At 46.3% G+C, this 26,612-nt stretch overlaps 1 protein-coding gene across 3 annotated transcripts in view; it reads right to left on the minus strand.

Annotated features, from left to right (window-relative positions):
- LOC144938124 (disintegrin and metalloproteinase domain-containing protein 11-like) overlaps nt 1–25,904 on the minus strand; it is a 95,079-nt gene extending 69,175 nt beyond the window's left edge. For all 3 annotated transcript variants that reach the window (XM_078865831.1, XM_078865832.1, XM_078865833.1), the window contains exons 1-5: nt 24,839–25,904; nt 21,392–21,564; nt 12,486–12,562; nt 10,471–10,537; nt 9,002–9,084 (exon numbers count right to left, since the gene is read on the minus strand). In XM_078865831.1, coding sequence (XP_078721957.1) covers nt 9,002–9,084; nt 10,471–10,537; nt 12,486–12,562; nt 21,392–21,564; nt 24,839–24,887 — 449 coding nt within the window. In that variant the 5' untranslated portion in view covers nt 24,888–25,904. The remainder of the gene's footprint in view (nt 1–9,001; nt 9,085–10,470; nt 10,538–12,485; nt 12,563–21,391; nt 21,565–24,838) is intronic.
- Nucleotides 25,905–26,612: the final 708 nt, after the last annotated feature.

Consider the following 26,612-nt stretch of genomic DNA (forward strand, 5'->3'; position numbering starts at 1 on the left):
GTGCACAAGCACAAATAACCTCCACACATTTGTCAACAGCACTGTGGCCTTAAAAGGAAACGTACATAATTAATAGGTGATATCTTTGGAAATAGTTCACTCTCGCACAGCAAAGACATAGAGAGCCCCTCTATATGCTGTGAAGAATTTACTTATTTACAGTGGAACCTCGGTGTACGTCGTTAATTCGTTCCAGAAGGTAGGACTTATACCGAAAATGACGTATACCAAACGAATTTTCCCATAAGAAATACAGTGAAAGGAAATTTTATATGGCATATTATACATTAATGGGGTTGTATAAAATAATTTAGACACTAATTACAAAAATGCATACAGAAGCCACGTGACCGCGCTGCTGCCAGCTGCGCTGGTCACGTGGCGTGCCTCAACCCCACACGTCGCGCGTGCCTCGACCCGGGGCTTCACCCTCCATGGGGGCAGCCCACGACGCCCCCCGCCCCTCTCCCCCACGTCCCCCACCCCTCTCGCTTTGTTTCAGTCGTGAACAGGGCATACGCGGGTACTGTACGCGGTAACTCATCCCGACCCATACAAGTTCTAGCAAACGCGTCGTATCCCAAGCAAGACGTCGTATCCCAAATCATTTTTCTCGAAAAAAACACGACGTATACCAAATTCGACGTATTTCAAAGCGGTCGTATACCGAGGTTCCACTGTATTATTATTTATCCAAGAGAGGCACACTGAGCCAACGGACTCTTTGTCAGGTGGGCACCGCATTGGGTTTTTATTTTCAGATGGTTTCAAACTAATTAGTGTTCATATGTGTGATAAAAAAAACCGGAACACCGGGGATAAAATCCACACGTGCAATGGGGCAACACGCTATCCCCTTACAGATGGAAACAGAATGGCGTCTGGTCCACTTGCTGAACGGCCTTCTCCCGGTGAGAAGGCCGTATGGCACCGCGACGCCCAGGATGTTAAGGGAGTTTCACAACGTCTGTGTGCGATTCGCCAACCCTCGTTGCTGCCTCCACAGTACTCAAATACAGGCCACCTGCGTAGCCACTACTGGCCAATAAGAGCCATTACCCGAAATGTCACCTATTATATATTTGTTCCTTTGTACGGCAGTGTTATCGACGAAAGTCCGCAATTTTTGTAATAAATGATGTACGGTAAGTCCTCGCTTAACACATTTTCGTACAACTCGTTTTCGCAATGGCACACTTCTTCTTTGCACAGAGCGACAACGCGCCTGTTATAACGCGGAGCGCGTCCATTATAGTGCAGAGCGTAACCATTATAATGTGGAGCGCGCCCTTCTGAGCGATCGACAACAAACTACTGTTTCCAGCTACGCGTCTGAGCGGTTGTGGGAATCTGGGCAAATGCGCGGAATGATTCAGTAGGCAGTGGCGTAGTCTCGTCTCAGTCCTTTGTTGTAATTGTGACACAACGCGATACGCCAATCGGCATTGGAAGGGAACAGAAACTTCCCGAGCAGCAACTCGAATTCGACACGGCAGGACTGTGCGAAGGGGTGGGGGAGGGATTGGACTCGCTGCCCCAGCCAGGTGTGGACCACGATTAGGGAAACGAAGATTTTTATGGGGAAGCTCATCTCAGTTCTTTGTCCTGCCATGGGATGACGGCAGGCTGATTATATAGTGCAGATGTGATTCGGTGACGGCAATTCCTCGCTGCACGCGGTTTCCTCTTAACGCGGACATTTTCAGGAATACATCTGCCGTGTAAAACGAGGGATTACTGTACCTATAGAGTTGTGGGTAATTGCAACTTTGACTACCGCTCACGCCTTGTTGTTGCAATGACGCATGTGAAATTCACTTTGAACAAACTGTTTTCACGGAAAGGCCGTTGTAATTACTGCCAGGCCTCATTATAACACATGGTTACATCTATAAATTGGTTGAAAGTAATATTGAAAAACAAAAAATGCTTCGTATTATTAAAGTTTGTGAAAACGACGTGAATATTTGATTGTTTCTTTGTTATCACTCTCCAGCTCAGGTTGGATGAGTGAATCTGTTATCTCTGTCCAACTGTCTGCTGCTTGTCCGTTTGTTTGTAAAGGGGGGGGGGATAATAAGTCTGGTAAACCGAAGCTATATGAACATATGAAGTGATATATGACTTTATTATATTTGGCACTACACCCCCACTGGTGATTAATAGTGGGCTTCCTATGGCCAGCGAGATGTTATCTTCCTCGCCTGGTATGCAGGAGGTCGTGGGTTTGATCCCGACCCTGACGACTGTATAGTTGGAGTTTGCATGTTCTTCCTGTGGTTGCGTGGATTTTTCTTCAGATCCTCCCTCCACATGTAGAAACATGCGTTTAGAGTATTTGGCTGCAAAAATGTCCACATGATAAACGACTTCGTTGAGCTATAATTTGTGGCCAGGTCACTTCTGAAAAAGATAATAGCTCAGTGGGCTTAACCTGGTAAATAAAATAGTTTAGTTTATTTAGAATGCTTCTACTTTTGTATGGCATTTGAACAAAACAAAACAGGCTACAATTGTATTTTAAATGTTTACATTGGCCAGCTCCACATATAGTACTTTATTCCTTCATAAGCACATGCAAATCATATTTTAATTTTACGTGTACTGTATATAGCGTTATTCATGCTAATAGCATCCCATAACGATGTAAGTTAATTATATCATTATATATGAGGACCAAATCCAATATCGAGGCGAAATCCAAAATTAATAAAGGTGTGAAATGGAAGATCGAGCAACCGCCAAATGTGAGTGCGCACCACGAATGACTGCCCAAGACACCAGGCGTATTCTGGTGGCACAATCAGGGACTCGTATACTCAGCACGCCCGGATGCCGTGTGTGATGGCTTTGCAAAATTAAACGTTTAGAAGGCTGGGACGCCTATTCGATCGGCAAAGCTGGCGCTGTATTTTCCGACTCTTCCGTTATCCGGATGGGCACGCCACCGTCCCAATGAAGGCGCTCCCCGTGGGTGGGAGAGGTTTTGTGGCAAAATTAAACTCGCTTGCAATCACCCAACAAAAAACGGTTTCAATCGGCTTCAGTGCTCAATGTGCCTTCCAAAAGTCATTGTACAGTTACGGACATTTCTGTACAGCAAAGATTTACGGTGGTTGTATATATTACTTGTCTAAATTTACATATTTTAATCTATTTTTATAGGTTTGAAAAAAAACGAATACTCTAGAACTCTTCCAAGCATCACCCCCTCATCTGCAAACCCTATTATCAGCAAGGCACAGTGCAGCCATTATAATTTCCATTGTCAGTGGCTTCCCAAGTAAATTGTTGATATATGACAAATAAATGAAACTTTGTTTACGACTGACACCTTGCCCTCTATCTCCTATTTGTACTCTGAAGCGAAATCAATCGACTGCCAACCCCCCATGGGGCCCAATCCCCACCTACGGAGGGCCCGTGTCGACCAATCACGCTGCGATCTTTGTGACACACGTGCACGGCAGCGTGTGCTCACATACACGCTCAGCCATGCACATTAGGGGAAGCAAGTCCACACTGCTGCAGCTCTCCGATGCCCTCTGCACTCGCAGAGGCTTGGGCAATGTGCGAGAGGCCACAATTCTGCACATTGCCCAGCAGCTACAAACTACAACTGAAAATTACTTAACAAATTTTATTTTACCAGGTAAGGCCCATTGAGCTATGTAGCTATTTTTCGGAAGCGACCTGGCTATCACAAAATATAGCTCAACGAAGTGGCTTATCGCGTGGAAATGTATCGCAGTCAAATCTAAATGTGGAGGGAAAAACGGGAGTGCCCGGAGAAAAATCCACACGACCACGGGCAGAACATGCGAACGTCACCGTTGGGATTGAACCCACGACCTCCCGCATACCAGGCGAGATGATTAACATCTCCTAGCCACAATGTAACAGGTATTGTATTGGCCAAAAATCCGATTGCTGAAAAATTACCTCTGCAAATTATTATACAAAGCAGCAACATCGCCCCCTATAGCGATCATTTCGTAGGACCCTCCTGAGCAACATCATTGAGGCTTTCCTGGGTTAAGAAGCGTGAATAACATAAATAAGTTGGTCCTGGTGCCGCGTTTTCACTCAATCATTTAAAGATAGCTCAGCGTGTGAAGCAAGCCCCATTTAAAATCATACAACGGATAGGCATGTGAAGAAAGCCCCATTCAAAATCTTACAACGGACAGGCCATGTACCATCTGGGAGGGGCTGTGAAGGGAGTGGGGGGGTTGACGAAATAACCGCAAGCCCTCGAAATAATTTATTACCGTTCAATCTCAAAGGGCTTCCCGCTCGCGAGCGCGTGTGTGTACATATCGTAGTGACATATATGGGGAGCGGCAGTAGCGGTTAGCGGTGAACCGAGTTTGATTCCCGTTCTCGGCCAACATCAGTGGCGATCATCTGAACGGGTCCTGGGCCTCCCCTAGGTCGACTCAGCCTAAAATGAATATCTGGTGCGGTGTGTAAAAACATTGCCACTGGGGCCGTGGTGCTGGCCACCCACCCCCTCGTGTCCCGACCTTCATAGGTGCTCGCTAACAACACTTGCCCCAATATTTTTCTAAGGCTAGACGAGGGATCTTTGTTTTTATATAGAGACAGACTCACATTTGGATACGGTATACTTCACAAGGTCAAGACCGCAGCATAGTCAAGGCCACTGAGACTGCTATAACTCGCCTTTAATTCCGTGAGACCCTGCATTTGTTGCATAACCCACACCTGTCTTCCAGGCTCAGCTCTCACTCTGATCGCCACCTTGGTTGTAAGCCTCTGGGTGCCTATTTTACTTCCTCCTTGGTTTCCCACCTCCATCCTGCTCTCGTGCTTCAACCCATCTCAACGTCCTCTTCTTTACGAAGACCACTGACTCGCAACAAGCTCGTGCCGCTCGTGTTATCGGCCCACCGAAAGAAAATGGGCCAAGTCGACACCAGACTTTGACTTAAAGACTCGCGACCTTTTTTTAAATCTAGAGTTGACTATATTCTTAGGTTTTTTCGGTAAAGTCACGTAGGCAAAAAAATTAAATTAATAAAAGTAAAATAAAATAAAACAAAATAAAAAATCACGACGTTTCGGAAGCAACACAAGCCTCCGTCTTCAGGTAGAACCGTCACAGCCACGACAGTTGTATCAAGTAAATGAGAGATCACAAGAAATACCACCCCGTATATATAATGGTTAAGGGGGAAAGGGCCAGGAACGGCACACTTTTTATTAATATGGTAAGGTGAGGCTTGAGACTAAGAATAGACTGCATAACAAAGGACTGAGCCTTTGTTATGGAGAGGTGCGGTTTGTAACTAACACCGAGCATACATAACAAAAGTGTGAAAAAAGAAAGCAAGTAAAAACTAAAACTGGTAAAACAACAAACTGGCTGTCTATCAATAACCTGTAATAGTTGTCTGTCAAATAAGATGGTCCAAATGAGTGTAGTTACATCTTTTTTGCATGGTTAATCACATCTTCCCAATGATTACTCAGTTTGTAAGCTTCAAATCTAGAATTAATGCCCTCTACGGGGAGGAATTCCACCTATCTGTTAGAGTTTTTAGACTCTCTTACAAACACACACATTTAATGTTAACACAAAAAATGTCACCTTCCGATTGGAACCACGGTGATAACATGACTTCTGCTTCTGCTGACTCAATGTCAGCCAAATGCAAAGTTAACCTGATTTCTAAATTCAACCTCCTATCTAAAAAGAAACCAGAGCCACACATTACAAAGCTGGATGTTAACAAGACCGTGATTAATCAGAATAACATCCCAATTTCTGACAATCTAAAAACGGTACTGGCCAAAGGACTAAATTTCGCCGTCACCCCTAAATATATACCAGTAGAGGATGTGATTTCTCAGATTGATGTAGCCCTCAGAGGCATAGGACACATCCATGCGGATGTAGCAAGAGCTGAAATAGCTACTATTCTTAAGAATGCTAAGAAACCCACTAGTAACATCAGCAAAAACGAAGGCTCTGAACTCGCGGACCTAAAAAAGAGAGATGATGTAGTCATCCTCTCGGCAGACAAGGGCAATGCCACGGTCATCATGGATAAAGATTCATACAACAACAAAATCCTGGACCTACTTAATGATGGGAGTTACTCCAAAATTAAAAACGATCCCACTAAAAGCCTAACGACAAAAACCAACAGCATCATCACGAGTTCGAGTTCCCTAATCGAACCAAGCAAACGTCCCTCTCTAAAACCATCGGCGGCAAGACCTCCCAGACTCTATGGTCTTCCCAAGATCCATAAAGAAGGCACCCCGCTACGACCCATCGTGTCGATGATAAACTCCCCTACTTACAAACTAGCCCGGTTTCTATCAGATACTCTGCTTCCCTTCACAGGCAAGACCTCTTCGGCAGTACTCAAAGCAACCCAATTAGTCTCTATGGTTAAGGACATGGTACTATCTCCTGATGACATCCTCGTCAGTATTGATGTAGTATAATCTGTTTACCAAAGTCCCAGTACCGGACACCCTAACATTAATTGAGGACTTAGTCCAACATGGATTGAATACTGATGTACCTGCGCTGGTTAGGGATTGCCTCACCAACACCTATTTTACCTGGAATGGTACCTTCTACAAACAGAATGAGGGTACCCCTATGGGCTCCCCCTTGTCACCAGTGATAGCCAACATGTTCATGGAAAAGTTTGAATCAGACGCCATCCAGACATCCACCCTGCGTCCTTCCCTGTGGAAGAGGTATGTGGATGACACTTTCGTCATCTGGCCACATGGCCTCCCAGCATTGAACCACTTCTTGGACCACATCAATTCCAGACACCCATCCATCAGATTCACCATGGAAGTGGAGAAAGATGGTAAACTACCATTCTTGGATATTCTGTGTGAGAGGAGAACTGACGGATCCTTGGGACATTCTGTGTACAGGAAAGCCACCCACACAGATTCCTACTTGAAACCGGATTCCCACCACCACCCATCTCTAAAGAATTCTCTCATCAAAACGCTATACCACAGAGCCCATGGCATTTCTGACAAACACCACCTGGCCGGTGAATTAAGACATGTACATCGGGCCCTCAGGATGAACGGATACTCTGACCGCACCATACGCCAAGCTGTTTCTCCCACCATACAGAAACAGCCACATGAAACTCCAACCAAAACTATCACGTTACCATACATAGCAGGCGTGACCAAAAAGATCTCCAAAATTCTAAACAAACATAAGATCCAAGTCCGATTCAGTACAATGCATAAAATCCGTGATCTGATTCCATCTGTGAAGGATGTCGTTCCTGACTTACAGTATCCTGGAGTCTACAAACTGAGTTGCAGTTGTGGTGATTGCTACATTGGAGAAACGAAACGTCATGTTTCTGATCGTGTCCGCGAGCACAAGTCAGATCTGAAACACGGCAGAACTGATTCTTTGGCTGTTGCCGATCACTGCTACAACTCTGTGGGCTCTCATGAAATTGTCTTTTCCGAGACCAAGGTGCTTTGCAAACCTCCTGGCTACCATCAAAGGTTTGTACACGAAGCCATACAAATATACAAACACAGACATAATTTCAACCGTGATGAGGGTTACAAACTGAGTAATCATTGGAAAGATGTGATTAACCATGCAAAAAAGATGTAACTACACTTATTTGGACCGTATTATTTGACAGACAACTATTACAGGTTAATGATAGACAGCCAGTTTGTTGTTTTACCAGTTTTAGTTTTTACTTGCTTTCTTTTTTCACACTTTTGTTATGTATGCTAGGTGTTAGTTACAAATCGCACCTCTCCATAACAAAGGCTCAGTCCTTTGTTACGCAGTATATTCTTAGTCTTAAGCCTCACCTTACCATATTAATAAAAAGTGTGCCGTTCCTGGCCCTTCCCCCCTCAACCATTATATATACGGGGTGGTATTTCTTGTGATCTCTCATTTACTTGATACAGCTGTCGTGGCTGTGACGGTTCCACCTGAAGACGGAGGCTTGTTTTGCTTCCGAAACGTCGTGATTTTTTATTTTGTTTTATTTTATTTTACTTTTATTAATTTAAATTTTGTACCTACGTGACTTTACCTAAAAAACCTAAAAATATGAATCCTTGCAGTCACGAAAGCTTCAAATCTAGAATTAGAGTTGACTATCTCACCACTCCACCACCTCAAGTAAAGTTTCCACCTTCTTCACTGTATACCAAACCTGGACATGTTTCTCAGTCAACCTGGGTCTATCAAAACTGTGCAATAAACTGTAAAGCAAAGTTCCACGCACCACCACCAGATAGATCCCAGTTATAATCAATTCCTGTCACCTGAACACAGATGCCAATCTTCATACTGGGAGCTTCTTCAGGAGCTGAATCGGTTCAGTTTAATCGGTTGCCGAAGAGGCCCCCATTACGTGGAACGAAACCTCCAAACGTCGTGCCGAACAATGCGCAGTGCAACATAAGGACACGTCAGAAAGTTGTACAGCAGGAAGCACGAAAACCCACGCAGTAGATTTCACATCCCTACAGCCGAATCTCTCTACTCGTGTTATCTCTCGCCGACTTGAACCGGTAGCCAGAGTGTGGAAGCTGGCTGACTTGAGCAAGTACGACTACACGTGGTCTGCTGCTCAAACGTTCTGCTTCTGGAGCGCCAGACACATCCTTAAGTTGTTACATATATATATTAAACGTGGCATGGGGTGTTAATGAATTACCCCCGTACAGTCGTTATCTGTCTGTCGCCCATTGAAGCTATTTGACATTACTGGCAAAACGTCGTACTCAGATTGTAAATGTTGTGGATTTGCTTTTCAACACACCGATGTGTTGTACGAGTAACGAATTTGCATGTTCTGTTTACGTGACAAACCTTAATAATTGGTTGTGTCGGGTGGTTGTGGGTTTAACGACACATTTATATCCACGCGATCTAACAAAAAACCCCTATATTACAGTCGTTATATAAACGCACGCATAAAAGGGGCGTTTTGCCACGTACTGCAATCCCTGGCAAGTGGAGATGGCCACAACGGAGAAGACGACTCCACGTATCTTCCCCTGGTAGTAGCAGTGCTCTCCACCCTGCAGCACACAACGGGGCAATGCGTTTACACCGCGCAGAATAACAGAGAAGAGGAAACCGCACGACATATATTAAACTTAAAAAAACAAAACCCGTTGATTGATTAATGTCGGTCATATTAAGAAAACATAATTCCATGACCCAAACCAACTGACTTCTCTGGGGGATATATTAGTTACAATGCGTTACAATACAATTTGTATTAATGTAGCGTTTAAAATTGATCACATCTCGACTCTACAGAAACAGTGGGCATCTCTTTAAAGTGGCCTTCCCTATTTAGTATGCGCATTATACAGTTGAATTATTATTATTATACAGAGAGAGGCGAAAGCACGGATGGCTGGGGGCAGTTCCAGACCCTGGGGAATGAGTGACCCCCCACTGAGTCCCCTAATGTAAACCTTGATGTTGGTACAGCAAACGAGACTGCACGATCGAGACAGGGCAACAACAACAAAAAACCCAATACAAACTAAATGGAAATACGAGGACAAAAAAATTACACATTCTTCAATGGGATCACAACCTTGATTTGTATAGATCATTCATTATTTTTTACCACACACACATACTTCCAAGCAGATTCTAGAAAAAGATAAGTGAATAGCAAACACCGCTATTCCTCGCATTTGTCAACAATGAAAAGGCATTGCAATGTAAAATGATGTAGACATCCAGGCGCTTACAAACTAAGAGCTTAACAAAAAAATGTACAGTATTAATCTAAACCATGTATAAAGACGGAAGAGCTACAATGACAGGTTGTATGAAGATACTAACAAAATACAAATCTGAAGAGGCTCAGGCGCAGGGATACATGGCCACCAAGGCTTATTCAAGGCGACATAAGAAGATATTGTCCAAAATACAGATTGGAGAAGGGACATTAGTATTATTAGATGTTATTTGCCATTAAGTTGCACATTCACACTTCAAAAAAATGGAATTGTTAGCATTAATTTTAAGCCGTGAGACAGTGAGTTTGCCTCTGGGGGTTTATAAGGACTGCTTAAACATATTGTAATTTCTTTTTAAATGTTAAAAGTTTCGTGGCAATGTTTCTTTATAATCTACCATTGAGAAACAATCGTGTTTCCACCGTGTTGAAACTTTCGTGTCCGCTCCGGTATCGTTGGTCACTCAACTTAAAAAAATGTTTTCCAAAGGTCAAGCGTAAACAAAAAAAACCCATCCACACCTGTGACATCACTTTGTGAAGTGTGTATTAAAAGCATAAAAATATATATATATATTTCACTAGAATAATCACCTGGGATGGAACATCTGGTGTCCAAGGTGGCAATCGACACATGCGTAATAGCAAACACGTATTGCGATCTCAATTAAAAAAATAAACTAACATTGATGACATCGTTTCTTACCTTCGACAGCAGTGATCTTCCTTCACCGTTAAAATGTTTTTCCATGTAATTTGACGAAAGCAGATCGCTACAAAACAATAACATGGGATAGACCTGTCATTAACCACTTTAATTCTCATGTGTCCCGACAATGGTTCAGGTTTTCATTATCAAACAAGATGCGTGCAATGCATGAACGCACGTCACTGATAATTCACGTCTACTGACATACATTCTTGAGAGAATGCATTTCAGCTGGCTTAACATGAAATGATAATCCATTGGCAGTCATTGCGACCGGAGTTAACACTGTTCTAACATGTAGATTAAAGCCATAATTAAACGCTATTATTAACAGTGTTTTTTATTTATGTTGTGAAAATCTATTATCTTCTGAACTAATTCTTTTTACGAGATGATTGTCAAAAGGAATTGCGTGGTACTCATTTTTGTTCACGATTTTGAGCAAGTGACTGCACGAGCATTCGTTAAACATGCTTTGTGCAGTCCACACAAGATCCGTAAGATCATTCCCAAATGGTCTTCTTCTCTACATAAACACACATAGGAGTAACACTTTAATGGCGTTACACATGGGCATCGTCAATTTACTTTGAAGAAGACGCTATTGATAGCTTGCGTTGACACTCGTATTAGAGCACAAGGGCAGACTAATGCATCGCGTATGCATTATTAATTAAGATCCGAGGAAACTGATTAATGCACATTTTAGAGGTCAACCAACCATAACAAGAAGTTGAATTAAGAAAAGGTTTCTCTACCATTGACCAAACACATACTATTATCAAGAAGATTGAATAGAAAAGATCAATGAGTGATGGATATCATTATGGCCGGCTTTTATTGATGATGAGGAGCCACGTTCGATTCAACAGAAACTGATTGCAGTTATACAGGTTCTCACAGACAAAGGCGTCATCACAAATAGACTTACATTCGCTCTCGTTTACAAAGAAGGAACCGCTGCATTGACATTGTATGAGGAAAGCCAGTCGCGGACTGGGACTAGAAATCGATCCAGGCTTTTGTAAATACACCGGGCCCAAATTTCTGTACGATCTCTAAGGTAACCTTTGGGCTGGTCCAAAAAACAAATGGACCGCTGAGGAAGTATCTTGGTGGCTGCTGAATATGGGTAGTTAATGTTAATTGAAAGTGTAAATAGGCAATGAAGCGTACACATTAGAGGTAATGAAATATTTAAATGAAAAAAATTTTTTTTTTTGGATCACATTTTCTATTTCCCCACACCTAACGACTTACCGGCCCTCGGAGTGAACCGATCCACTGGGCATTTGCCAGGGCCAGTCTGGGCCTGAACAGAGTAACGTAATACGGGTCCCAAGAGTTAAACAAGCAGTAAGCAGTGGTTGTCCTAACAGCTAAAACTAAACGAATCTATTTTTTTATTTTACCAGGTAGGGCTCACGGAGCAATATAGCTCTTTTTCACAAATAATATGTCAATGAAGTGGCTTATTGCGTGGAAATGTATAGCAGCCAAATACTCTAAACGCATTTTGATTCAAAATGTTGAGGGAAAAACCAGAGAACCCGGAGAAAAATCCACGCCACCACGGGGAGAACATGCAAATTCCAAAAATACAGGCGTCAGGGTCGGGACTGAACCCATGAACTCCTGTATACCAGGCAAGGTAGTTAACATCTTGCCACCGTGGCACCCAGCGGCTGCATGCTCTGTAGAGAAACTGACCCCTATAGCAATGCAGAATTTCCATCACTGGCTCAGGGCTGACCAATGCAAATTTTGTATCGCAATATGTTGACTGTAGAGAGAATAAACAAATACAAGCATTTGAGTTATCACTGTGATCTGTGCGATCTTCCAATCGTTCTCCATCATGAGCAGGTACCGAGTTGGTTTTAGGATCAAACAGCTAAAATTAGATGTGAATGGTAATAAAATGCAGTGTGTGTGTATAACATGTTAAATAGGGGGTCACTTTTTCCTAGGAATAGTAGACTGCTGGATAAAGCAAAGCTGTGAATACTCACTGGTTTAGATGAACGTCCAGGATGAATGCTAATCCAAACACATTGATGAGGAAGCTAGCTTGAGCAATGTGGAAGATCTGTAATATAATGACACACAAGCATTCAATCAATTATATAGGTTAAAAATATACTTTAAAAAAGAAGACGTATGCGTACATCAAGCAAATTATATCAAGGATATTCATTCCAACGTTTGGACTAAATGTGCTCTTTCACAGCCTCTCGTACTCAATTTGAGAGATTGCCACGATCATGATGTCGTGGTAGCTAAACGTTCTTAATCTATAGGGCAGGAAAACTACCAAAGGGACCGCGATACCGCCGTGCAGAGGAGCAGCCACTGTGGTATCGTCTGTGTTTTTCGACTTCGATACGGCGAAGGGACATGTACAACATGTAACGCCCATGGGCAGCAAACACACACCATCCACACATAGACATGCATGGTTAGTACAGATACACATGCACACATATTCACACAGTTGACACACACGCACGGTCAAACGCATATTTGCACAGTGCACACATCCACACGGTCAGCATACGTACAACAACCGCCGTTCGCCGCTAACTGGCGGTGACGACACCACGGCACTGCTGTGCCTTGATGCCACATGCAGTATCGAAGGCTGACTGAGAGCAAGTCATGGGACAGACCCAGGTGCCATGGGTTGACTGACTGAAATGACTCACAGATGCACCACCTGTGCTCCCTACTGTGCCAACGTGCTGCGTTGAAGCTGCCCGGCGTACCACTCGTTCTTGCAACCATCGCTACTCTGCCCTCCGTTGTTGCTGGAGGGTGATTGCCTCCAACTGCCCAGGAGAGTCCCTCATGATCCTCCTCCATAGCGGTCTATCTCGACACAGCTGGTAACAGTAATTGGCAAGTCCACTCAGTTCAACATCCTGCCTGCAGGAGCTCACCGATGGAAATGTGTTCAAATTTTTCAAGGATCTGTGAGCTCCTCACAAGCGAGCATGAATGTTCCAAACCGGTGCAGATGTTCCTTGAGAGTGATTCAGTTTTCGCAAGCATAGAGAAGAGACGGCATTCCTGTGGCCGGGAAGACCTGAAGCTTCGAATGGGGCGAGAAGCCAGGTAGCTTCCACACAGCGTTACACAGCCCATGAAAAGAGAATGCTGCTCGCCTTATTCGAAGTGAAACCTCTTCTACCAAACCGGAATTAGTAATTTGCACACTGTCCAGGTATAGAAACTCCTCCCACAACTGTATGTATGAATGTTGCACTTCTTTCGCACCGTACGTAGCCAACCGTGCTAATCAGAGATGCGGGAAACTGCCCCATCACCCATGGGGTGGTGAGGGGCTGGAGTGTTTGATGGCACAAAATACCCAGGCAGGTGCTTAGTTTTGGTGGGGCTGAGGGTAAGACCTCACCTAACGAGCTTAGTTTGGTGTTTCCACGGTGGTGCTGGCAGCATACATAAACACAGGCACACAGCACACACATAATTGCATCCAAACATAAACTGCATAGACATGCAGTAATTGAATATTCAGGATATATGACCCAGCTAATGCTTCCTCGTCTGCTGAAGAAGTTAACTAAGGGGAACCATATTTACATTTTTCAAGAATCTGAGCTGTACACACTATCGAGCATGGTAAGAACCCAGTATGGAACTGAGACAGGCTGTCTGAGTTTTTCAAGCAAGCACAGGTGTTCTGATAAAGGGGTCTACCATTCACAAGTGCACAGATGACAGGGTTAATCAGTCATCCTTGTTGCTTATTTATCCAGGAAAGCCACAGTAAATTGTAGGACTTTTTTCACGAAGATCCTGCATTTTTTGTATATTTAAATATTTTCTGCTAATTAATGTTCATACATGTGGGAGGAAACCGAAGCACATGGAAAAATAACACGTGAGGGGACTACACTATCCCCGCACAAATGGAAATAGATAGCAATAAGTCCACTTGCTCTACTCCCTCCTCCTCCTCCTGGCGAGCAAGGGTATGGCACCTCGACACCCATGGGAAGGAAGGCTAGGAACATTTGTGCGATCCACCAACCCCTGCCTCCACAGTACTGGACTACAGGCGTGCACCACGACCGCCCGGGTTGAAAATATCACTGTTGAAAGCCATAGAAGTCTCCTCAAACTACGCGGTCAAAAAAGATGGTAAATAATTTTGAGGTCAGAGAATATCCCTGTCGCATCCCAAGGTCAACAGGGAATGGCTGACTCCCGGTCACGCAGCTTTACGTGGGCCTGACCACCGTCACGAAGGTCCTTAATGATCGTGAGCAGAGGGTCATGGATCCTGAACGTATGAGTAACCCAGAGCCCAGTCCTCGTTATGGTATCACAGGCCTTAGCCAGGTCAATAAAGCAGAGGCGTAAGTCCTATTGAAATTTCCCATACCTCTTGTAGCAGACTGACAGATTATATGGCACCTGTGCAGAAGCGTCCATTTCTTAATGTAAAGTGTTATTTTATGGTAGCGACATTCATGCAAATTGCATCTCACAAAGCTGTACTGTTTGTAACCCGTGCAGTTTTTGAACACAGAGGTGCGGGGAACCGCAGACAAGAGAGAAGGCAGCCAGAACCGGAGCCAACAATGATGGCTCAAGCGATGCGATCTTCCAATAGAGGCCGATTCTTGCAAAGCATAATCCAAATTTATTAATTTGTGGATGACCTTCTAATTTGGACTATGACAATGGCACACAATGGCCTACTCTTGCGATAGATGTCACGAGATCTTGAACGTCCACTTGAAATGCTCCACTGGTTGCTACAATCTGTGCGGTCCTACTTATAAAAGTGGCTACCGGGCATTTTCCTCATTCATTCTCACCATCTTCAGTACCCAACAGCTGAAAATGAGGGGTCATATAGCAACCTCTACTCAGACGGTTTGCTCGAAGTGTGGAGATGCAAACTGACTTAGCGGTCCATTATCACAAATCACTGTTTATGACCTTAACATCAAAACTCATATGTACATACAAATACACACACAACTATCCATAAACACCGAGACTAAACATACTTACAACCATGGAGAAAATTAACACACTCAACCATGGACAATATCCCGCCAGTTTTCAGACTTGGAATATCACTTGAATTATTCATTACTCGAGGGCCTATGGACAGAGTAATGCTCAGCCAGTTAGCCCGCTCCTGCCCATTCACCCCCGCCCTTCTACTGCTAATCTATAAGTACAATGCTGTACGTTACAAGTACAGTCCTGTATATGAGACGTGTAAAAACCATACCCTTCTCCCAGCGATTCTACGAGTTACTGAAATTCCACCTCACGATTTGATTCAACGTTGTTTTTCACATCGTCAATGTTGTGGCCTCCAGTGGCTGCCAGGGTCACATAAACGTTACATGCAGGTTATAAAGAACCACACACTCGGGGGCACGGGCTTGCACACATCACCTTCAGGGTTCGTCAGCTAAAGTTACATTTTGAAAATTTCACGTTGCAATTTAATTGGATATCGGAAGCTAAGCTGGTTTGAGTCTGGTGTTTAAATGGTTTATCACCAGTGCTTGCCAAGTGTTATAGGCATGGGGGCTAATTCGAGACCCAAACATTGCACCCTCTGGCTTTGACCACTGGTCTAACCATCAACCGCATCAGGACATCAACCGGCAAGTGCGCACATCTCTGTTCACGAATGGAAAATTAAAGACAGGCCGCAGTGTGACTGCAGCCATGCAACCCAAGCTATTGACCATATAGTATACCATTGAAGTCTACGCTCCTTCAAAGGAGGAGGGATATCCACACATTACTCGAACTCCCCTGAAGCCCTCTCATTGCTAGCAAACCTTGACATTGGCATTTAACTCCTGCACATACTACTGTATCGCAAGAACAGAATAGGCATTGAGTTTGTGAGGTGACCAGATGCCATTGCTGGGTGTTATCCCCTCGATTTTCTCCCTTGGAGCTCCAACTTTCTCTCACGTCGTTATTTAGATCTGCCAATTTTTTTTTACCAATGTAGCGGGACTTCTGCTGCTGAAAAAAGCCTGGAGACTCGGCGAGGCTTTCCCGAGTAATTTGGCTTATGATCCTAAGTGGTGGTACGGTGGTTAACGCACTGTGCGGTTACATTTCTGACCACGGGTAACATCAGTGGCGATATCTGAACCAATACTGTGCTCTCCCCCGTGTCATTCGTCAATCCGGACTGACAAACAATCCCCATGACAGAATCAACATGTTTCAGAATCGTATTTATACTGGAGGAATGCGATGATCTATAATGCTCTTTTTACAGATGGCATGAAGATGCCTTCATCTAGCAAAGGACTGACACATGCTGTACTTAAACAAGATGCATATCATCATAAACAAACTTTCATCATTCGCTTATTTGTGATTTGTATTATATGCTGCGTCAAATTGAGACCCCCATCTCGTAAAGATTGATTCAGTTATTGATCCAAGCGAACCTGCTGATGAGACATTGCATGTCAAAATCGGCCCAGTCCTGCTTTCCCTGAATCAAATGCTGCTACTATTATTGCACTCCCAGAGGGTCGTAAAAGCTGATGGGATGTGTTTAAAAAAAGGCTTTTTATGTTGTGGAGAGACGGTCACGTGAAGGGGGACATTGTCCGTTTGTTTTGCAACAAACTTGCATATGAGCGAGCTACTGTGATCATAGACACAGCACCGCGAGGCCCAGCCCCGGCCTCCCTCCCTGGGCCCCTGGGTAGCCCGGCCCAGGGGGCCATGTAGAGCCTTGAGACAAAATAAAAGGCTTCTTTTCGGCCTATGAATTAAACAAAAACGGGCCAGTTTAGATGCATATTATAGACGCACGCTAGATGATAGAAGTAGCATTGATGAGGTTAGCTTAATTAAGATAAATTCAGTGTCTAATTAAACACCTGTATATCAGCACAAGCACCCAACTAAAGAACTCGGCCACATTTAATTTAGCGTTGCCACGGCAACCGCTTCTCTGGCCAATCAGAGAGCGCGATTCTTCGGGAGAGTTCCGATTGGTCAGTGACGGACAATCTAAGTGTAATCTACGTGTCATCTAAGTGTAATCGAATCTAAGTGTAATCGAATCTAAGTGTAATCTAAGTGTAATCTAATCAATGTGTAATCTAATCTAAATGTAATCTAAGTGTAATATATATTTCTAAGTATAATCTAATCGAAGTGTAATATAAGTGTAATTTATATTTCTCAGTAAACATTATAACCTCAAATAACTCTCATGGCATATATAAGCCTCTTATTGTTACAGGTTCACTATGTCATGCTACGGTTGGCTACGTACAGTGCGAAAGAAGTTCAGCGTACATACAGTATGTTCTATAAAGTGGCAGTTGTGTTCCTGAAAAACACGGCGTTATGGAAAAATCGCGTTATAACAAAATAAAAGTAGGGTAAAGCACAGTCCGCGATAACACGTGAGATGCGTACGCAGGCTGAACAAAGCCTGAGGCGCGTGGGTAGCATCTAGAAGCATCCAGCAGCATCCCAATGCCTCGTGTGATGCTATGCCGAGGCAACCGCACAACCGCTTATCCCTACTCGCTCGACATAGTTTTGTTCACTCAATCGTAGTTTTGTTCACTCAATAATTTTGCATCCGCGTTATATAAAATGTGTTCCCTAATATACATTGCGTTATATCCAATTCGTGTAATGAAAATACGTGGCGTTATAAGAGAATACACTGTACTTTAGATTAAAATTTTCATTGTGTTATAATTCGCAATGCGAATGGAGTGATTTGGCATTCAATCAGTCCACAATACATCTATCTCTTCATGGCCTTGCCCCACCTTATCTCGCCGCTCTCGTCTCCTTCCATGTGCCCTCTCTTCCTCGTCGTTCTCAGTCTTCTCTCTGTCTCTCTCTCTCTGTCACTCCACCCTGTGCCCAATCCCGTTTTCAGTTATCCCTCCTTGCACCACCCTTCCAATGGATTTAACTTCCTCCCGTACGTTAAGCAGTCCTCGCCTCCATAACCACCTTCCGTTCCTCTTGTCAAGCCTCACTCACCTCTTCTCCACCGCACATTCCCTTCCTCGTCCCTCCACTCGCTCATCCACCCCTTACCGTCGCTCCCCTATCGCCCTTTCGTGATCCCCAATTACCCCGTCTATCGCTGTCACTCATTCCTCCAAACCTTGAAGCAACCCCCTTGCCGACTCCATCACACCATTTTGTGTCGCCGTTTTGTAAACTGTGTCATCAAGGGCCTCGAGTGAGGGCGCTTTCTACAAATATACATTTTACGAGATTCTATGGAAATATCCACAATGTGGTATTAAGTTGCACCAGTTTTGTTTCTATCAAGCACTTGGTTCACGTCGGCGCGGTGAGTAACAACTCTCGTTTGGCTGTCCTATGGTTAGCCCTCAGTCCACAGTAACCTCCCCACGTATAGATAACATACACAAACTCAACACGATTAGCATGGTTGGCTACGTACGGTAGGAAAAAAGTTTAAACATACATAGAACAATGCCGTGGCCTAAAAAAGAAAGAGTATATAATAGCCCGGTAACCATGCCAACGTTGTGTCAACTTTGATCCAACGTTGTGGTAGTGTGGTAGTAGTGTGCCTAAGAACACGAGGCATGCAATTATTGATGAATACATTCGGTATGATGTTCGGGTCACGTTTCGATTCTACGCAATATATTTTTGTCACATTTTTTTGTATTCTCATTTTCGCTCTCTCAATCGCATCATTTTGTTATCTCCATTTGCAAATGGAATGCACCCAATAAACATTTCCAACGTTGGGCCAACGTTGGACCGACGCTGCACATTTACTGGGTGCACACTGCAGCAAATCACCTATGATGGATTCTCACGTGTCATACGCGTCTTCAATGCATTTATCAAGAGTACAATTAGGGGATGTACGGCTGTAGGTAAGGGCCCCTTGCTCTCTTGCGTGTGCCATCAACGGCCGATGTCACCGGCAGGGAATCTCCGCTGCTTAACGATGCACGGCTCGCGGAATCGCTCGCTGCAATTCGGCTGCACTGACCTTCACTTCATCAGACGGGGCGAGTTCCAAGTCAGCATGTTATTAAAAGCTCGCAATGCAGTCGTGCTTACATTGCGTATAAGAGGGATGATATATATATACACTTTAACTCAATTGTAAAAGGGAACCCACCGTGAATACAGTGTTTATTGATTATGTTCTGTTTCAAATTCCTCCGAGATGTGTAGCGCCATAGCAACGTCTTTTCACCAACATGTTCCTCAGAACAGATTTTTTTTGTGCCACTTTGTAATTGGAAGTCGCCTCGCACCTTTACTGCTTCAGAATCAGCACATCAGAATATTTATTTAGACTGGAGGAATCCGATGAGCTGTGAAGCTCCTTTTCACGGATACGATACGAGTTCCAACGCCTCAGTTGCCCACAAAGACAAAGATACACATGCGCGCACGCATACGCACGCACACGCACACACATGAAATGAGGTGTCTCTGATCAACCACAGTTGGGTACAGGCAAGACATTGGAGCAGCCCACCGTCGGGGTGAAGACGGCTGCAATTCAAATGAACACTGTCACGGCAAATACCATGCCAGTGACTTTCGTTGAGCTTGCTATAATTATCAGTGCCATGTACCGTGAAGACCACATGTTTATTCTGGAAGTCCGTACACAAAAGAACACCTTATACAGTAAACATTATTTATAGGAACCTTATGTAAAATTGCTCTCAGAAATGCAGCAAAAGATTTACCTTTGTTAGGAGTCATTTGTAAAGAACTATAGCATGTTTATTGCTCCATTGACAGTGAAGATGTGCCCTGTGGCTCACTCTTGCCGGTTAGAGCCACAAACCTGGACCAGACCAGATGACTCTGTGTACAACCATTTTCATGAGATTCTTTGTGTGCGTGTTTTTTAAAATCAGTCACCACTATTGGTGCTAGGAGCATAATCACACTCCCTGCAACTGAGATCCAATTTTATCTGCAGTGCGCTGCACTGCGCGCCCGCCACGGAGGACCTGGGCTGGGAGTGCTGTGTCAGTGTCTACTCGGCCTCCTCCTGCCTCTTCACAGGGGCATCGCTTTACCCCTTGCCACACGAGGACATGGAATGTTTCCGCGACACATTAAGACGGTTGGGGGTGGGGGGGGCTTTAACACGGGGAGAGGTGACAGCACACCTAATGACATTGCATTTGTGACCAACGTAAAGAGTCCCACTGCAACGCGACGTCTTATGCTCGTCTCAGTCGTCACACTCAACTAAATCCCATTGACTTGTTTTAGAACGGGGACAAATCTGCCACCACTTGTTGTAATTATTAAGGAATGGCACCATTCCGTCACAGCAGAGCACACGCAGTGTGTAGAGAGGAGGTGGAGTCGTGGACCCAGCGAAAGCAGGCAGCGCGCGGCCTCACGCGTGCGGCAACATCTGCCGCACATCAATCGATCAATCGTAGGTGCTCGATCAAAATCAGTGGACGTTAAAGGCCCTCTAACGTCGTTAGAAACTAGCAAAGGCCATCGTCGCACTTGCACACCGGCGGCACGGTACAAATTGGGCCAGTTCGAAAATGACCCGTAACAAAAAAAACGACTCACTTGGGAGTGCACGTCAGAGCGGCCACGGTCGCCCCCTACTGACAAACTAATGCCGCTTTTTAGGCCAGGTTTGCTCATAGCCAATCAACGTTGTTGCCGCACAAGGGCACTGGGGGGGGGGGGGGGGGGGCTGGTAGCGTTTTTAAAATGTGTTGGAGATGAGATGCGATGTTAATCTCTGACTTATGATGATCACCATCACCATCATCGTCATCGCGTGTCAAGCGTTCTGAAACACGCGTCTGCAGTGAGGGGAGGGTGGCTGAACCCAGAACGCAGCGTCGCACCGACCCCCCGCTTCGTGTACCTGCTGCTGGGCGCGCGCCGTCCTTTGGCGGATTTTTGTCGACAGCGCAGCCACGGCGGTCTCGTTGCCGTCTTCCATTCGCGTGACGAGCCGAAAGGGAGTGACTATCTCCTTGGAGACGAGGCTCTGGTGTCGGTGTACGCCACCGTCCCTGGGGTGCGAGCCGCCCAGACCTGCAGCCAGCAAACAGGGCGGGGGGGGGGAGACGGGGGTCACCGTGGTCATGGCTAGAGGTCACGGCTAGAGGTCACGGCTCCCCACGCCTCATTGTCAAGGACAAGGCTGGAGGAGGGCACGGCTCGCTCGTGGCTTGGGTGGCCGGATGGGGGGGGGGGGGAGCTGACGGTCAGGGGCAGTGATTTTTTTCTTCTTCTTAAAAGGGCAAGGCTGCACGAGAGGCTGCTAGGCGCCAGCCTCATTAGGGTCTCCCTTTGGGGTAGGGGGTGGACAAGGCGACTCCTGTAGCGTACAAACACACGCTCGGCTAATGAGCCCCGACCGAAAGCCATCAACGGTCTGCAGACATCGCGGCCAATGCTTTTGCCGAGCTTCTCGCTTTAGAGCAACGATTTTCCGCACGCCTCTGGCGCGTGAGCGGCGAGTCGCTGTCCAGGGTGCTGCCCAGCATCTTTACATCGTGACGCGGCGAGGCTCCGCAGTGCCCAGGATCTGTCTGGACGGCGAGCGCGATGGACGGACGGACAGACAGACAGATATACATACACCCCCTATGGATCATTCAGTGCCTCGTGTCTGCTGTGTCTGTGGGCTGCTGTGTCTGTGAGCTGCTGTGTGTGTGCTGTGTCTGTGAGCGGTATCTATGAGCTGCTGTTTGTATGGGGTATCTGTGATCTTTGCCTTTGTATGCTGTACCTGTGAGCTGCTGTGTCTATGAGCTGCTGTGTCTATGAGCTGCTGTTTCTGTGAGCCGCTGTGTGTACGAGACGTCTGTGAGTCGCTGTGTCTGTGAGCCGCCGTGTCTGCGCTGCGTCTCGGGATGTGTGTGGTTGCTGCTGTAGGCGCCGCTGCCGCTGCTGCTGCAGTGGCGCTGAAGCCGAGGAAGAGTCGCAGGGCGGAGCCCAGATTCGCAAAGAAAAGAGAACCACAGAGCGATAAAACCACACACAAAGACAAAGATCCCCCGTGTAGCCTTGAGAGACTGTTGTATGCCGTGCCGGCATACAACAAAGGCCGGCACGGCACACAAGGGGGAGAGTGGCCAACACCACACCCGGCCGCCTTTGTCTCTCGAGTGGCGATGTTTACACATCGCACCAGGTATTCATTTGAGGCTGAGTCGACCTAGGGAAGGCCCAGGAACGGTGTAGATAATCGTCACTGGTTTTGGCAGTGAGCGGGAATCGAACCCGGGTCGCCAGATTCAAAGCGCAGCGCGCTAACCGCTACACTATCGCTCACACACTCACTCTCTCAGACAATCACGCTCTCATGCTTACGTACCCACTCACTCACGCTCCCAGATACTGGCACTCACCCTCTAAGACACTCACTCGAGCACGATCTCACACTCACTCACTCTCTAAGAATGATCTCACTCACGCACGCAGACACACACTCATGCTCTCAGATACTCACACTCACTCTCTCAGACAACATAACGACAAAAAATTCCCCGTGTAGCCTTAACAGACTGCTTCTAGCGAGCACCCATGAAGACCCACACGGCACACGAAGGCCGGCACTCTCTCACTCACTCTCTCACACACTCACTTCCCCAGACACTCACTCTCTCACACACTCACTCTCTCACTCACACTCTCTCACACACTCACACACTCACTCTCTCACACACTCACTCTCTCGCACACTCACTCTCTCACACACTCACCCTCTCACTTTCTCTCACACTCTCTGACTCACTCACACACTTACCCTCTCTTTAATCATCTCACACTCACTCTCTCACACACTCACTCTCTCACACACTCACCCTCTCACACACTCACTCTCTCACACACTCACTCTCTCACTTTCTCTCACACTCTCTGACTCACTCACACACTCACTTCCCCAGACACTCACTCTCTCGCACACTCACTCTCTCACACACTCTCTCACACACTCACTTTCTCACTCACTCACTCACTCACACACTCACTCTCTCTCTCACACACTCACTCTCTCACACACTCACTCTCTCACTCACCCTCTCACTCACTCTCTCACAATCTCTGACTCACTCACACACTTACTCTCTCTTTAATTATCTCAAACTCACTCTCTCACACACTCACTCTCCCACAAATTCACTCACTCTCTCACACACTCACTCTCTCACACACTCACTCTCTCACACACCCACTCACTCTCCCGCACACTCACTCTCTCACTTTTTTCACACTCTCTGACTCACTCACACACTTACCCTCTCTTTAATTATCTCACACTCACGCTCTCACACACTCGCTTTCTCACTCTCTCACACACTCACTCTCTCACACACTCACTCTCTCACACACTCACTCTCTTACACACTCACACTCTCACACACTCACTCTATCACACACCCACTCACTCTCTCACACACCCACTCACTATCTCACACACTCACTCTCTCACACACTCACTCTCTCACTATCTTGGACACCTACTGACTCTCTCGGACACTCACCCTCTCACACACTCTCTTACTCACACACTCTCTCACAAACTCCCTCTCTCATACACTCACTCTATCACACACCCACTCATTATCTCACACACTCACTTTTTCACATACTCACTCTTTCACTCTCTAGGACACCCACTCTCTCACACACCCACTCACTCACTCTCTCACACACTCACTCTCTCACAAACTCACTCTCTCACTCATTCTCTCACACACTCACTCTCTCACTCATTCTCTCACACACTCACTCTCTCACTCATTCTCTCAGACACTTACTCTCACACACTCACTCTCTCAAACACTCTCTCAGACACTCACTCTCTCACACACTCTCTCACACACTCACTCTCTCACACACACCCTCAGACACTCACTCTCACACACACTCACTCCCTCACACACTCACACTCTCACACACTCTCTCACACACTCACTCTCTCACACACCTACTCACTCTCTCACACACTCACCCTCTCACTCATTCTCTCACACACTCACTCTCTCACACACTCTCTCACTCACTCTCACACACTCACCCTCTCACACACTCACTCTCTCACATAAGCACACTCTCACTCATTCTCTCACACACTCACTCTGTCACACACTCACTCTCTCACTCATTCTCTCACACACTCACTCTCTCACACACTCACTCTCTCACCTACTCACTCTCTCACACACTCACTCCCTCACACACTCTCTTACTCACACACTCTCTCATACACTCTCTTACTCACACACTCTCTCACACACACACTCACTCTCTCCGGCATCCTCTCTCTCTCTCACCCGCCCACGCTCTCACAACTCACCGGGCAGAGCGCCGCAGCTCCACGCCGCCAGGAGGAGGAGAGGCGTCATCTCGGCGCGAGTCCCGCACTGAGTCCCGCACCGAGGAGTCTCGCACCGAGTCCCGCGGGATGGGGGTCGCGGGGGGAGACGGGGTCCGGGAATACGGGGTTTGGGGGGTCGGGAATACGGCGTTTGGGGGGTCGGGAATACGGGGTTTGGGGGGTCCGGGAATACGGGGTTTGAGGGTCGAGAATACGGGGTTTGGGGGGTACGGGAATACGGGGTTTGGGGGGTATGGGGAAACAGGGGGTTTAAGGGAGACGGTTTGAGGGTCCAGGCGGAAGGGCGTCTAAGGGAGATGGGGCGAGGGATCGGAGACCGGGGAGAAGGGGTTCTGGGAGAAGGGGGATGAGGGATAGCGAGTGCCGGGAGACAGGGTTTAGTGGCACGGGGGTTAGGGGGAAAGGGTTCCGGGAGAAGGGGTTAAGGGAGACAGACGGAGGAGGTCGGGGTGCGGGTTCCGTCCGTGCAGGTGCCGAGCGAGGAGAGGCAGCAGCAGCAGCCGCGGGGCCCGCGCCGTGCCGCAGTCCGCCAGGAGGAGGAGGAGGTGCTGATGATGATGCCGCTGCTGCTGCTGCTGCTGAGATCCACCGTGCACGCGGGGCGCAGCTCGAGTTGGCGCGTCCGCGTGTTTTTGCTGAGTAATGCTTTTCCGCAGAATCACAGAGCTTGCAATTCACATCTTACACAGCGCGTACATCTCACACTGCTCACGTCTCACGCAGCTCACGTCTCACACCTCTCACAGCTCACACATCTCTCACAGCTCTCACATCTCACACATCTCTCACAGCTCACATCTCACACATCTCTCACATCTCAAACAGCTCACATCTCCTACACTTCACATCTCTCACACATCTAACACAGCCCACATCTCCCACATTTTACATCTCTCACACATCTAACACAGCCCACATCTCTCACTGTCGCCACCCTCATGACCGTGTTGCTAAGGATACGCTGCGGCGCCTCCGTGCCGTGAGCTGCCGCTGTGTCAGCACTCAGCATTACCCCCCCGCCCCACCCTCGACCACTATCACCACCACCGTCGTCGTCACAGAGGCACGAGCAGGTCCACCCTCGCTGCAGTGAATCCCCGGGCCCCGCTCCACGTCGCCGCTGTGATCAGCACGCTGCAGGGTGAGCAGCAGAGTCTGCTCTCAAACGCCCGCAGTGGAACCGCAGCAACCGCACTCGCCAAGGCATTGTTTGCCTGCACTGAATAAGGGCCGTGCTTCGAAAAGTCATGAATGACAAATAACATCAGCAGCAGAAACAGCAGCCACGATCATGCGACTGCTGGAGGAAGGCCTATACCCATGCCGGGTCTTGATCTTTCGCGATGTTGATCCACCTTGCACCTGTACACGGGATGTGTGTGTTTGTTTGCACGTGTGGTTAATGCAGACTTTATTCCTTGCAAAAGGCATCTGTTTGGCGTTTGGATGTCTTAACACGACCTATTTAATTGCCAGAAAGAGTAAAAACCTATTGTTCTTTTTTGACTTAAAACTTTCGTGACTGCAGGAATTCATATTCCATGGTTCTTTCGGTAAAGTCACGTAGATAAAAAAATAATAACAATAATAAAATAATAAAAATAAAGTTAATCAATATACAGTGAGGGAAAAAAGTATTTGTTCCCCTGCTGATTTTGTACGTTTGCCCACTGACAAAGAAATAATCAGTCTATCATTTTAATGGTAGGTTTATTTGAACAGTGAGAGACAG

Source organism: Lampetra fluviatilis, chromosome 21 (genome assembly GCF_964198595.1).
Source record: "Lampetra fluviatilis chromosome 21, kcLamFluv1.1, whole genome shotgun sequence".
Classification (NCBI taxonomy): Eukaryota; Metazoa; Chordata; class Hyperoartia; order Petromyzontiformes; family Petromyzontidae; genus Lampetra; species Lampetra fluviatilis.